We start from the raw sequence: 14,424 nt of genomic DNA, 5'->3' as shown, positions 1-14,424 counted from the left end.
GCCTTCCTTTCCGGGGAAGCTCAACTTCACACGGTACGATGGTAAGCAGGAACCCTTAGTGTTGACTTCATGGCTTAATCAGTTGGAAAGTTATTTTTCAGTGATGCCGATGAAGGACAACGAGTGGTGCATCCTAGCATCCATGCACCTCACAGGCGAGAGGGTCACCTGGTGGCTCAAGTGGCAGAAGGACCACTATGATGCAGACGAGGAGACACCTCTCTACAGTTGGATAGCATTCGTGACAGATCTTCGATCACGGTTCCAGAGTCAGTTCTACGAGCTACGCCAGGGAGACACCAAGATGGTGAATCATTATGCCAATAAGTTCACTCAGGTGTTTATACAGTTGCAGTTGGAGGACAGTCAGAAGCTGAGCAAATTTCTCCATGGGCTGCATACATACATCCAGTGGTATGTTAGAAGTTTCAGGCCACGGGATTATGAGTGTGCATATGAGCTTGCTCAGAATTTTGAGCTCATGCACAAGGGTCAAGGATCCAAGCAGGTCAACAGTAAGAAGTCCTAGGATTCCACACCAAGTGATGGTGGGAATGGGCAACAAAAGAAGAGCTGGATGGCAAAGGATAGCAATGGCTATGGTGAGTACTTGGATACAGCGACACAAGCACTCTATGCCAAGGAGAACCGATGCTTCCATTGTCATGTGCCGGGCCATAATAAGAAAGATTGCCCGCATTACCAGAAGTGGTTCAGCAAAAGTTTCAACAACCTCAGTAGTCATTGAGGAGCTTGATGAACAACAGACTACAGGGACAACCTCAATAGTCATCCAGGAGCTTGAAGCTCAGCAGAAGGGGAGCCTCGTCAGTTATCCATTTTTTTTCAGTTTTATGGATAGATTGGTGGTCAGAAGGTCCTTATCCTGGAAGACTCAGGCAGTTTCGAGGACATCATCTCCACCAAAGCAGCTCAAAAGGCTCAGTTGCCTCTTACGCCAACAGAACCAATGACCTTGAATGGTGCATTTCCAGGGCAGCAGATAGAGAGCAACATGCAGGTAGCTTTAGCCACTCTGAAGATCTCAGGGTGGGTACACAATCGGCCACTCAGGGTTGCACCTACTCAGGCAGCGGACATTATCTTGGGAGCACGATGATGGCACCAGTTTGAAGTCCGATCATATTATCAACACCAAGGCTTGGATGTCGAAATCCCAGGCCATGGGTCCAAGTTCATCTATTGGAGCAAGGGTGTTCCACCTCGACCTTGGATATCAGTCATTCAAGGGATTCGAGGCTGGCGCTAACAGGAGACAGTATTACAGCTGGCAACAGGGACACCAAGATCGGGATGCCTCTCTCAAACCCAGTCTTCCTCCGTCCCTATCACCTATATGCACCGAGGAAAACTACAGGGAGCATCATCCTAGAATATTAACCCATAGCAAATATCCATACCATAAGTTAGCACCAAATCGAGGCATTCAGTACTTGCAAATCAAGATTGATGAGTTCAGCAACCATTTTCAGATTCAAGAACCAGGCATTCGGATCAGGATTTATCATCCAGGTATACCATAGTCAGTCACCTCCATCATCACGATAGGAAGCCTCTTTCGTACCCTAGTTCGAGTTTCAGCAGAAGGGGATGTCATGGGCACCCACACACCCGTGGCCATGCTAGCTAGTGCCAGCGTAGGCAGCCAGGTCAATGGCCACGTAAGCGTCCATACAACAATTCAGGTAGCCCCGTGCAATCAGCAAAGTCAATGGAAAGTCAATGCCACGTCATCGCAGGTCAAAAAATGCAGAGTTGACTTTTGGTCAAAAGTCAATGCACTGACTTTTTTAAATTGACGTTGACTTTTTTTGGCCAACCTGGTCAACGGTCTGCGTTGACCAAGTCGGTCAGGCTGACCTATCAGCCTATAAAAGGGCAGCCTTTTGCCCTCATTCTTCATCCACTCCTCAGGCCTTCACGCCTTCAGAGCAGCACAGTCAGGCCTCCCCGCAGCAGACCAGCAGGGTAGCCTCAGCCTCTTCAGGGATCTAGTGAGGATTCACCTCCTCTAGGTAGTCTAGTCTTCCAGTTTTGCAGTGAGGGTTTCAGCCCCTTCATGCAGTTGTATTCAGCCCTTTGGGCATTCATTATTCAGTTGTATCTATTTCCTCTTCGGAGGTCCACGACATTCTCTCCCTTTGATTCTCTCACTCACATCCACAGCTCACTTTGTGTATTGAGTGCATCATCTTGCAGTTGCAGTTAGTATAGAGCAGGAGAGAGAGTGAGGATAGTCTATCTCCTGCTACATTTTCCCTCATAGGCTGCTTCCCCTACCTGCAGCCTTCCCCTTACTCTTTATTGGGGATTGCACATGGCTCCCTCCCCTTGTATGCAAAACTCTGATAATGGATCACAAGTGTCGCTTACCACATTTTACGTGGCATCTTGATGGTGCAAACAAAGGGGATGTATTGATCAACCAATGATACTAGTATGAAACATTTTTGGGCAGCTTCTGATGGAAACCCAAGAGGGGTTGGGAATCACTGATATAGAGAAGCAGATGAGTGGCTTATTAGGCAAGCTCATTCTTGGAGGTTTGACTCTAGGCATTGGGCCTTGGAAGCAGTTTTTTAATTATGGTCTCCTTCGGAGCACTCTAAGGTATGGGGGGACTTGCCATGACATGCGTCACCCTTGATATAGAGCTTGAGGAGGAGCTAGCAATGTCTATGCCGAGGCCTCTCCTAGGCTAGCCCCATAGGCCCTCTTCTAAGATACTTGTTACGCCTTTCAAAGGATATAACTAAGGTCTAATGAAGATTAAGCTAATACATGAGGTTGAGACCTTGGGTCTAGACACCTCCGACATGGTTGTCTTAATAAAGATGGTTAGTACGCTATGAATATTCTAGGACAGGTATAGCATAAAAAAGGTTTATAAGCTGAGATTGACTTAGTCGTAACCCCTTAAGATAGGATAGGCCTCCACCCACCACTTTGCTTGCATGAACCACCCACTATCATACGGCATAGGAAATGTGCATGTAGCCACATGGAGGCACTTTTAGCAATAATTGAAGTGACACTTTTGGACTAGGAGTACCGTTGCCCTACAATTACAATCCAGTGGTCAAAAGTGTCAATTATAGGGCGATGGGTTTTCCTAGAGGGTTTGAATTGGAAGTTGGATGCATTACCAAAGGACAGATTATGTAATCTGCAACACCTTTCAACGACATCACACTCATGAGTGAGGGCCTATGGTATGGGACAGTTTTTTACTGTAGGAAGCTACCTGGCTTTGAAGGTCTTAATCTGAAACTCAGGGCTGGTTCGACTTAGCTCTTCCCTTTGTGTTCCATGTTGATCTTCGTTTATTTTGGAGTATATCTTTCTTGGAGTCTATCTCACCCGAGGACTAGCTAGGCCTATGGTTAAGGTGAGGTACAAACTAAGCCTAAAAGGTTGCTTTGCTACTCTATACTGTAGAGTAGAGATTGGAGGGAGCCAATTCTTTGGCATGCAGTGTGTACTGTGCATATAGAGGGATGCTTGGAGCCCTCATGTCTACTAGTTGGGCTCAGTGGGACGAAGGGCTAGTGTGTTTCTTTGGTGCGTGGAGCCCGCCTGCACCTATGGTGCTGGATCAAAGGGTCTATTGGCTCTCATTGGAGGTGCCATTGGTGAATTCTTATGATTGATGCATCCTAGTCATAGGATTGATGCATCCCATTTCGGTCCCCCTTGGACTGCGCCATTCCTACAAGATGGCAGGATTAGGCCTGTTGAACCCAACCAACACTAGCTCTTCCAATGTATAGATAAGCCTCTAGATAAGATCCATGGTTGACAAAGAGGGGTGATGCTAGGTGATAGATCCAGATCCCAATAACCGTCAATCCCCAAGCAATGACCCTGGCTGTGGGAGGGCAGGCCAGGCGCCATGTGGCTCTCCTTGTACCTATTTCTGCAACGATATTTGGATTTCCTTCTCAACTTTACATGTCCATGCACTTGGTTTCATTTAAATGTCTTTGTTCTACTCAATGCTATAAAATTTGTGTCATTGAGACCCATACAGGAGGTTTTCTTTTGACACTCTGGTAGGAATACTGCCGTTAAGATTATATCAGCAGGAAAATTTGCATTATTGGTAGCATGTTTTATAAAATTTAGAGTTCTTCATTTTCCTGTATGTTTTCACAGAGCTGCTCTCAATGTAATTTTGATGTGCATCATAATAATAAGACTATCTAATGGCCACACATCGTGCATGTGTTATAACTTTCCAAGGCAAAAAAAGACAATTCACCTTTTATGTGACAAGGGTTATGAAACAGCAGGAATGGAATTCAAGGCCACTTTGCCATAGAAAAGACTAACAATCATGAGCATGATACAATTCTGTAGAGAGTGTGCATCAAAATTATTCCTTGGATTATTGCATTGCACATTTATATAATCCTACAGGCCATCCTTTACTTAATTTTCTGGAAAGAGCATTGGTGGAAAACTTATAAGGATTTCTGCTTTTATGCAGGTACTTGTGATATTTTTTGTGCTACTCTCGGCATGGATTGCCACTTCTTTCTTTCATGAATATGCTTCCTACAACAGTTTTCAAATGTCTCTCCTGAACCTGTTCATCTTATTGACGACTTCGAACAGTCCTGATGTTTGGGCTCCTGTCTACTCAGAAAATCGAATCAGTTTCTTGTTCTTCTTCTCATATGTTACTATTGGGGTTTTTTTCCTGATGAACATGATGTTTTCTGTAATCTACAGCAGCTACAAAATCCAGGTGGGTCTTCTTCCTGGGAGTACCAACTCTGGTGTGTTATGCTACAATGGAGAATGATAAAGTGATTGAAATTGCCCATAATTTACAAAGTCAGAATGACACGCTTGCAAAATGGGATTGTAAGTTGCAAGGACTGTTAATTTGATACAGACAGCTCACATAGAGTTTTAAACCACATACATTCTGTTTTACTTTTCTTACCTGAAAGGAGAGAACAATTGGTGTTCTTTATTATATATTTTATCACATACTAATGGAATTTAAAGATCCTGTTTCAGAGGAAGACATAACCTAGAGTATATATGTGTGATGGAGTTTATGTTTTTCAATCGTGTGGGTAAGTGTCGTGAGGTTATTGTTTGCTTTGTTTTTAGAGGATGAGTGTGGGCATGTTCTCGGATTATCTGGATATATCTTTCGTCTGGATAACCATACATGTAAATTTCAGGTAGCATTGTCAAGTCTTTTGTCTGAGTTGTACTCGCTGATATTTGGTTTATTCTTTCTATATCTAGCGGTGCACTAAGAATAAACTTGTCCCAGAGAACACACACGGCCTGTAAGTGAAAAGACGCCCATCCAATGAACTTGTCTCTCGCCCATCACATGGTTGGTCCTGTATAGCCAGTCCAGATGGATGGCTGTGTCAGTCTGTAGGGTGCATGTGTGAGTGCCCCGCAGATCTTGAGTAATCTTGTGGTGCCCACGACGGCTGTTCCCTGAAGAATCTCAAATCACTGAGTGTTGTTGCTGGTCCTTTCTCCGATTTGGACAATTGTATGTATCTGAAGGGCCTAGTGGATGCCTAAGTCATCAATGAAATACTTGTTCAACTAATGGGCTCTCTATCCCTCTCATCCTGAGTCTTTGGGAACCTGTATGAGAGATCCTCTCATCTAGCGCCACGCTTTGATAACCGCTGCCAAGAGGGGAGAAGATGGAAGCCTAATGTGAGCATCCATGGAGCTCCATCTTGTGCTTGTCACCTAATCACTGCCTTTGGAGGAAGTGCAGCACTGAATCTGATGGGTAACAAAAGCCTTCCAAGGCTCAATGCCAAGAAGGAATCTTTTGATCACAAGCTTACCTAGTAAGGCTCTGCAATGATCGATGATGTTGAGGCCACCCTCACATCTAGGTAAGATAATTTAAGCCACTGTGGCCCTTGTGTCAGTGTGCCATCCGAGATTTCTTGAGTTAACCAATGCATGAGCAGGAGAAATAGTGACAACGATATTTCATAAGGTTTGCTGCGCTTAGAAGTCATTTATTTGGGAGAGACTCAAATGAAATACTCTCATCTTAATCCGGTGACGAAGCAGATCAATGTCTCTGTACAGGGGAGGTGAGGCAGGGGTGAGCAGAGAGGAGATGAACGAGGATGAAGGGCTGGCAAAGTGATAGGAAGGAGTGGCAAGAGAGAGGCTTTTTCTTGCTCAAACAGTTCGTTTTTGCAGGCTGCCTCAGTTCGTGGGCATATCCTGCATGAACAAGATTGCTTCTTTTGCAGCAAACATTGTGCAAACAGGCCGCCTTTGTTCATCTGCATATTGGGCAGATTCGTGGACGTTTCCAGACTTGGCAAGGCGCCTCACCTTTTTTTTTCATGAAAAAGACTTCTATTAAGTATGAAAAAACCCGTGTGAGCAAGCTCAAAGCAGAAATACATCATGATGTGCATGAGGAAACCCCCCTGAAATAGGGAACATAAAACTCAAAATGAGCTGGAAAGAAACCAAGGTTGAGGTTGAAAGTGCCACCTCAACCTTGCTGTAGTCTCTAAGAAAAAGGGGGAACCCTTCCATTCCCTAAGGAATATAACCCTCCTGGCTGAGGCTGCCCGAGTGATTTTTCTATTCCGGTGAAATTTCCAGAGGCTTGGCCAACATATCCTGTCCTAAGCTTCATGTAGAGTATTTACTGTACATCCAAGAGATAGAGCAGAGCTTTGGTCATGTGGTTGAGAGGGATAGATATTTTGCAGATGCGGCTAGAGAAGATCAGCCCTTTACTCTTTTCATCTGCGTATTCACACATGTTACCAGAGTGGAGGACCTACCATGCGTCATTGTGCTTCCCGACGTCCATTGTGGAAAGATCCTACATCAGGTAGAGTATCTTGCTCTTCCAGGCCATTGCTTTGCTTGTAGACAATAGGGACATCTTGCCATTGACTCATATTGTGGGAGTACATTAGGAGAGAAAGGGTGATGTCCCACAGGAGGGCCCTCAGCAAGGAGAACAATAGCAGAGACAACACCGGGTCCACTAGCAACAACAAGTTAGGGACCAAAGATAGGGAGGGCGTTGGCAGAACCCTCACAGGAGGTTATAAAGAGAGGCGATGAGGAGACATCGATAGGCTTAGCCCAGGAGTGTTCGGATGGAGTGGTGTCCATCTATATGTATGTGTGTGTGTGTGCACACACACACACACACAATCTCAGTGTATGCTAAATATACATCATGATCTATGCAGTGCGTTTGCAAGCAATCAAAGAAGGATTGCTGCAGAGAACGCTTAAAAAATCCAAACAAGGAAAATATGGGATCACCAAAGATTTTACAGTTCCTGTCCGTCCATAAAGTCCAGAGTGTCCAATAGCGAACCCAAAGAAAGAAAAGATGAAACTCTGGTCTTGGTGGATGAAAACCAAAGAGCCAGAAAAACTTTCCAAAAAGACTAGTCGGGAATCCGGCTCGCAGGCGCTAGCGAAGATCAATGAACTCACGAGAATATGAACAAAACCAGAATAAATGAGGCATAGTCTCCTGACGATTCAAGCATCTGTGGCAACGAGCAGGAGCAATGTATCTACGGGCCAACATCTGTCCAGATGGAAAAATGCCTAGAAGCACTTGCTAGAAGAAAACCTGTTGCCGAAGAGTAGTTTTGTAAGCCCAAAGCTGCTTTAATCTCATTCTCCACCACTTGGCTGTGCGATGCATTCGCCAAATAGAATTACCTTTCTCTGAAACCTAAGGTTGAGGCAAAAGGATTTTATACAATGCAGGCACCATAATCTGAGATAGCCAGAAGAGGACCCTGGTGAAGTCAAAGTCCAATCCTCCAACCTGTCCTAAAGTTCTAGAGGAGGAATCGGAACAAAAGGCGAAAGTATATAAGCAAGTTGTTGCCACAAAGCACAATAATGAGAGCCCAAGCCATACCGTGTAGCTGCCAGAGAAAACGGTAGCATAGAGCCATCATCTTGAATAACATCAGCAATAGAAGTGATGCCCTTAAAAGAAATAAAATAGAAACGACGAGGTTCTTGTAAAGCCAGTGGAGACTGAAAAACTGTCGACCAGTGAATGGTTTCAACTCGCAAAGAATTCCCCAGCAAAGATTGTCGACCATTCCATTCCAGATGAGAGAGGACGTGCTTCCAATCAAGAAGCAAATTGGAGACCAAAGGGCAGCCATGCAAAGTGCCATCGATGCGACCAAATAAGAAATCCCAATTATTGATTTGCCAGTGACCAAAGGAAGCAATACTGATATGTGTAACTGGAGATCTAATCATAAGAGCCCAAGGCTGATCACCTTGCAGAAATTGCAGCAACATTTTTTCCCTGTGAGCAAGGATGTGCACCTGGATATTCATGATGTTCAAACCACCATGCATCTTACGAGAACAAAGTTGATGCACTGAAAGCAGTCTGATACTTTTTGTGCCATGTTTGGAATGCCAAAAGATTTCCATATTGGCAAACATGAAAGAAGCAAGATCTGCCTTGGTGAACATGATCAAAGGTAAGTAAAATTGAATATATGCCACAAGGATGGATTGTACTATTTGATGCCAAAAGATTTCCATAATGGCAAACATGAAAGAAGCAAGATCTGCCTTGGTGAACATGATCAAAGGTAAGTAAAATTGAATATATGCCACAAGGATGGATTGTACTATTTGATGCCAAACATGCAAAGGCCAGGTTGCTAATTTCCAATATTCTAACTTTTTGCGAAGCTTGACCATCACCCAATTAGTTTGTTGACGACGAGTGAGACCCCACCCCAGAGGGTAACCAAGATGACGAACAATCTGAGCGGGTGGAATGATTTCCCCGGGCCACAAAAGACTATGCCAGTCTTTAGAATGCAATGGGAGCAGCTTGGACTTTTGAAAATTTACATGAAGACCAACTGCTAAACCATAAACAGAGAGAGCCTGCATCAAAACAGAAAGATCATTCTGCGTAAGGGAGCCTGTAGCCACGAGATGATAAATATATTGCAGCATAGGATGAGTAGCAATGGCATATAATAAAGCACCAAGGGGACATTCTTGACGGACCGATTTTAAACAAAAAGGTTCTTTCTAACACTAAACCTTGGTTTCATATATATATATATAGTTTTTGTTGTATAATGGACCCATTTATGATATGCACAATTTATGGCAAAGTATATCATTTATTTTTCTTATTTTATGTCTCTAATACTAAACCTTGGTGTGTGTCTGTGTGTGTGTGTATATATATACATACATACATACATACATACATACATACGTGTATATATATATATATATATATACGTATATATACGTATACGTATATATATATATATATATATAGAGGATTGAATGATGCAATAGCTATAGCTCTGATACCAATTGTTAAACTCTCTAGCTATTCTAGCCTCTACTGCAGATCACGGGAGAAGCACCGAGTTATTCCACCCAACCAAATCCTCGGGTGTCCGTCGTCACGGCACCCACATTCTGGTCTTGCTGTAGTCGCTACTAAGGATCAGAGACCCGTCACGTACGAATTCGCCGTCTGCTCTTCAGGTCTTCCGTTTGATCGTGGACCACGAATCCCCTCTCTTCTCCAATCGTTCGTCGTCAGCACGCTTTACGACTGAAATTCCGTCAAGCATGAACGAAAGCGTGAAGGTGAGGAACACTCTTGACGGGACTGCAGTCGTAAAGCGTGCTGACGACGAACGATTGGAGAAGAGAGGGGATTCGTGGTCCACGATCAAACGGAAGACCTGAAGAGCAGACGGCGAATTTGTACGTGACGGGTCTCTGATCCTTGGTAGCGACTACAGCAAGACCAGAATGTGGGTGCCGTGACGACGGACACCCGAGGATTTGGTTGGGTGGAATAACTCGGTGCTTCTCCCGTGATCTGCAGTAGAGGCTAGTATATATATATATATGTATGTATATATATATATATATGTATGTATGTATATATATATATACATACGTATATATACGTATATATATATATATATATATACATATATATATATATATATATAGGTATATAATATACGTATATATATATATGTATATACGTATATATACGTATATATACCTATATATACATATATATATACGTATATATACGTATGTATATATATATATATATACATATATACATACGTATATATACGTATATGTATATACGTGTATATATATACATACATACATACATACATACATATACGTATATATATACATACATACATATATATATATACGTACGTACGTACGTATATACATACATACGTATATATATACATACGTATATATATATATATATATATATATATATATATATCTATACATATATATATATATACGTATATATATATATCTATACATATATATATATATATATATATATATATATATATATAGTTTTTATTATAAAGATGATTTAAAACCTGCTCTCCCCAATTGGTTCTAGCTCCTCTTTTTTCAAAAATTTACACTTATACACATAAACACTTATGAGCCAGCCTTGTTTCTTCCCTTTGCTGATTCCATACAGCCTGCACGGAATCCGTACAGGTCTGTACAATTGGCGCTCGCTGTCCGTACCTTTTCTCTGCAATCTGTACGTCCGTACAGCTCAGGGTGGTTCTTCCCCTTCAGGGTGTTCTCCCTCAGGCTTTGCTCCCCTTCCTTCTCCTCTTTCTGTCTTCTGGTCCTTTTTCTTTGACTCTTTGCTGTTTTTCCTGTCTTTTGGACCCTCTTTTTGGCTTTTAGTTTCTCCTGTTTCCATACGGTTTCCCATCCTGTCAGCCCGTACATATTCCGTACTGTCAGTCCGTACCCTTTGTCGTACTGGCAGTCCGTGCTGTCAGTTTCTAATTTCTGTCCTGTCAGTCCTTTTTATTCCGTACTTATCCCGTACTGTCAGCCCTTTGCTTTCCGTATTGTTTAGCCCTCTTTACTTTCTGTACTGTCAGCCTTTCTCTTTCTTTCACTTCTGTACTGTTTTTGCTTCTCCTTCATTCCTTCTCCTTTGCTCTGCCTTTTTAGTCACTGCTGTCCAGCTCCTTCTCAAGCCTCTTCCGTTCTTGGGCTCTTCACCTTTTCAGCTCCCAATGGCGGATTGTCCTTATGAGAAGACCTTTCAGAAAGACAGATCACTTCCAAATAAAAAACAAAAGCAGGTTATGGGTCAGGATGACCCTCTCCATGCCTCTGCAAAGGCTCAATTAGTCTATGAGGTGATGCATGAGGGCTTTAAAGACACTCGAAAGAGTTGGAAAGATCCGGTTCCCACCACGGGCATCATGGTTGAGGTGGTTGACATTTTCCATCCCGTGAAGGAATATGCCAAACATGCCATCATTATTTTTTTCCTCGGACGTATGCCTGCTGCTGCAGATGTTGGTAACTGGTTGACTAGAACCCTGGGCGGTTGCTATGTCAAAAAAGTTCATTATGCCGCAAGGGGCTTTTTTGAAGTAATCATGGCAGATGAAGAGCACAGGCAAATTTTATTGGATCACTCTCCTCTTTTCTAGGGCAGCAAATGGTTCATGTGTTGCCCTGGTCTCCTACCACAGATAATCAGGCGTTGATCCGACACAGATGCCCTATTTGGGTGGAAGTTGTGGATTTCCCTTAGTGTCTGGCCTCTCTTTTGCCAAAAATTGCAGCCTCTCTTGGCAAAGTGATTTGTCCACCACGGCCTAATGACAATTCAAATAGATTTTGTATTTTGTGGGACACAGATAATCCAACCCCAGACTCTTATTCGGTTACAGTGAATAATGTTTCGATGGGCAGTGCCTTCTATAAACTGAAATGGGGTCTCTTTGCAGGTGCTTGCTTTGAATGCAAGAAGTTTGGTCATATGGCTTCGCAATGCCCTTCACATACTCCAAAGATGTCAGTGCAGGCTGATTTGTCTCCGCCTCTGAGCAAGACTTCTACTACTCCCTCTTTGATGAAGGCTAAGGGGGTCGAACAGTTTTTTGCTGTTCAAGACAAAGGGAAAGCACCGGTTGCTTCAAATGGTGATGTTTCTCCTTCTGTGCCTTCGGCCTCTCATCCTGAGGCAAAGGAAAAAACTTTGAATGATGCTTGGCAAACCCCAAGAAAAGTCTTTTCACCTAGGAGACCTTTGCCCTCCCGGACTTGGAATGGTGCTTCATCTCAGAGCAAAACATTAGCTGAGAATTCTGGTATTGGTTTGACTTGGGCTGAGGTGACAGCCAATCGTACCCTCTTTCCAGAAGAGGAAGTTGCTGCATTATTGTCTTCTCCTCAGGCTGAGTTTTCTTCTCAGGGCAGAGGCCCGGATGCAAGAATGCAAGCTGTTATTCGAGATTATGGTAAATCTTACACGCAGGTCACACGGGAGACCGTTAAGCATGCCAAATACAATTGCCAGAGTTTGACAGACCTCGGTCATCTTTGGCCTTTGTCTTTAGAAGAAAACTTGCTATTATGTCAAGCTGAATTTTGTCTCCAATCGAATGATTGAAGAAAGCTTGCTAAATGGGAGACCCGATCTAGGCAAAGGGCTTTTTTGGTTAAAGGTTGCTCTTCCAAGCAATTCTTTAAAAGTTTGCATTACAAAAGACAAGCTGCCAATATTTGTCGAATCCGGATGCCTCATGGTTCTTGGTCCTCATCTCGCTTAGAGCTCGCTGCTTTTTGTGTGCAGCACTTTTCATCTCATTTTGGGCATCTGGACATTCTTTCTCCTTAGGTTGTGTCTGCTCGCTAGCTTCTTTTGCAGCATGTCCATCCCATCCTCTCTAATGCTCAGGCTTTGGAATTGGAAATTCCTTTCACTGAAAGAGAATTGTTAGATGCTGTTAAATCCTGTGGCAGATGGAAATCTCCCGAATGGGATGGTCTCACTATGGAATTTTTTCTTGCTTTCTGGGATATCCTCAAGCACACTTTGCTGTAAATGGTTAATTCAGCCTGGGAAAATCAGCAAATGCCTATGTCATGGAAAAAAGGACTTATCAAGCTCCTTCCAAAAAAGCAGTTATGTGATTTGCTCACTGATTGGAGACCAATAATGCTCATACCAATTATTTACAAGATCATAGCTAAAATAGTTGTGGATCGTATTAAAGGTTATTTGCATGATGGGCTTCATCCTTCCCAATATGGCTTTGTTCCCCGTAGGCATATCACAGATAATATTGCAAATACTAATATTGGGATTGAATATGACAAATATACACATCAGGATGTTTTGCTCTTACAGGTGGATATTGCAAAAGCCTTTGATACAGTTCAATGGGATTTCATCTCGCAAACAATGCGAGCTTTGGGATTTGGAACAAAAATGCAGTAGATTATTTACTGGCTTTACAAGGATAGCAATGCAGCTTGTATTCTTTTTGGAGATCTCTCTGATGAGTGGACTCTTTGTAAGGGGGCTATACAGCAGAGATCCACTCCTCTCCTCTCTCTCTCTCTCTCTCACACACACACACACACACACACACACACACACACACACATACACACACACACACGAGTACAACACAAAAAATGCTCTCTCCCGCACGTGCGCCATACTATTTTTTTTGGGGTGGAATCTTTGATTGATTATATTATATGAGTAGCAACCTCAAAATAAGGTGCTACAATTACATCAATTGAAAATTTCAGTATATGCCAAAAAGACCTCATGATCTATGCAGTGGGTTTGCAAGCAATCAAAGAAAGATTGCTGCTGAGAACGCCTAAAAAAGCCAAATAGAGAGAAAGTAGGATCACCAAAGACTTTACAATTTCTATATGTCCATAAAGTCCATAGTGCCCAGTAGGGAACCCAAACGAAGAAAAGATGAAACTTTGGTCTGGATGGATGAAACCCAAATAGCCAGAAGAACTTTCCAAACGGAATAGATGGAAATCTCGCTCGTAGGCGTTGTTGAAGCAGATCAAAAAACTCACGAGAGCATGGACAATGCCAAAACAAGTGAGGCACAGTCTTCGAAGAAGCAGAACATCTGTGGCAAAGTGCAGGAGCAATGTGTCGATGAGCTAATAGCTATCTAGATGGAAACACTCCTAGAAGAACTCGCCAAAAGAAAACCTGTTGCCGAAGCGGTACTTTATAGGCCCAAAGTTGTTGTAATCTTTTCCTCTACTACTTGACTGGGCGATGCATTTGCCAAACAAAATCACCTCTCTCTGAAACCCAAGGTTGAGGCAAAAGGATTTTATACAATACAAGTACAGTAATCTGAGATAGCCTCAAAGGACGAGAAGAGGACCCTGGAGAAGTCAAAGTCCAATCTTCCAGCTGGTCGTAGAGTTCCAAAGGAGGAATCGGAACAAAAGGTGAAAGCATAGAAGTAATTTGTCGCCACAAAGGATGATAATGAGAGCCCAATCCATATGTAGTGGTTGCTAGAGAAAAGG

General features: G+C 42.9%; 1 protein-coding gene across 2 annotated transcripts in view; it reads left to right on the top strand.

Moving 5' to 3' along the window:
• Positions 1-14,424, top strand: part of LOC147898718 (two pore calcium channel protein 1-like) — a 91,370-nt gene that overhangs the window by 31,035 nt on the left and 45,911 nt on the right. The window contains exon 7 of one of the 2 annotated variants that reach the window (XM_087379358.1): positions 4,511-4,771. The exons of the other annotated variant lie outside the window; for it this stretch is intronic. Within the exon in view, the coding sequence (XP_087235484.1) occupies positions 4,511-4,771 (261 nt within the window). The remainder of the gene's footprint in view (positions 1-4,510; positions 4,772-14,424) is intronic. 2 annotated transcript variants of the gene reach the window in all.

The sequence above is a fragment of the Dipteris shenzhenensis genome, chromosome 9 (assembly GCF_047967505.1).
Source record: "Dipteris shenzhenensis isolate YYH24624 ecotype China chromosome 9, Dip_SZ_1.0, whole genome shotgun sequence".
NCBI lineage: Eukaryota > Viridiplantae > Streptophyta > Polypodiopsida > Gleicheniales > Dipteridaceae > Dipteris > Dipteris shenzhenensis.
This window is presented reverse-complemented; position numbering and strand designations above follow the sequence as displayed.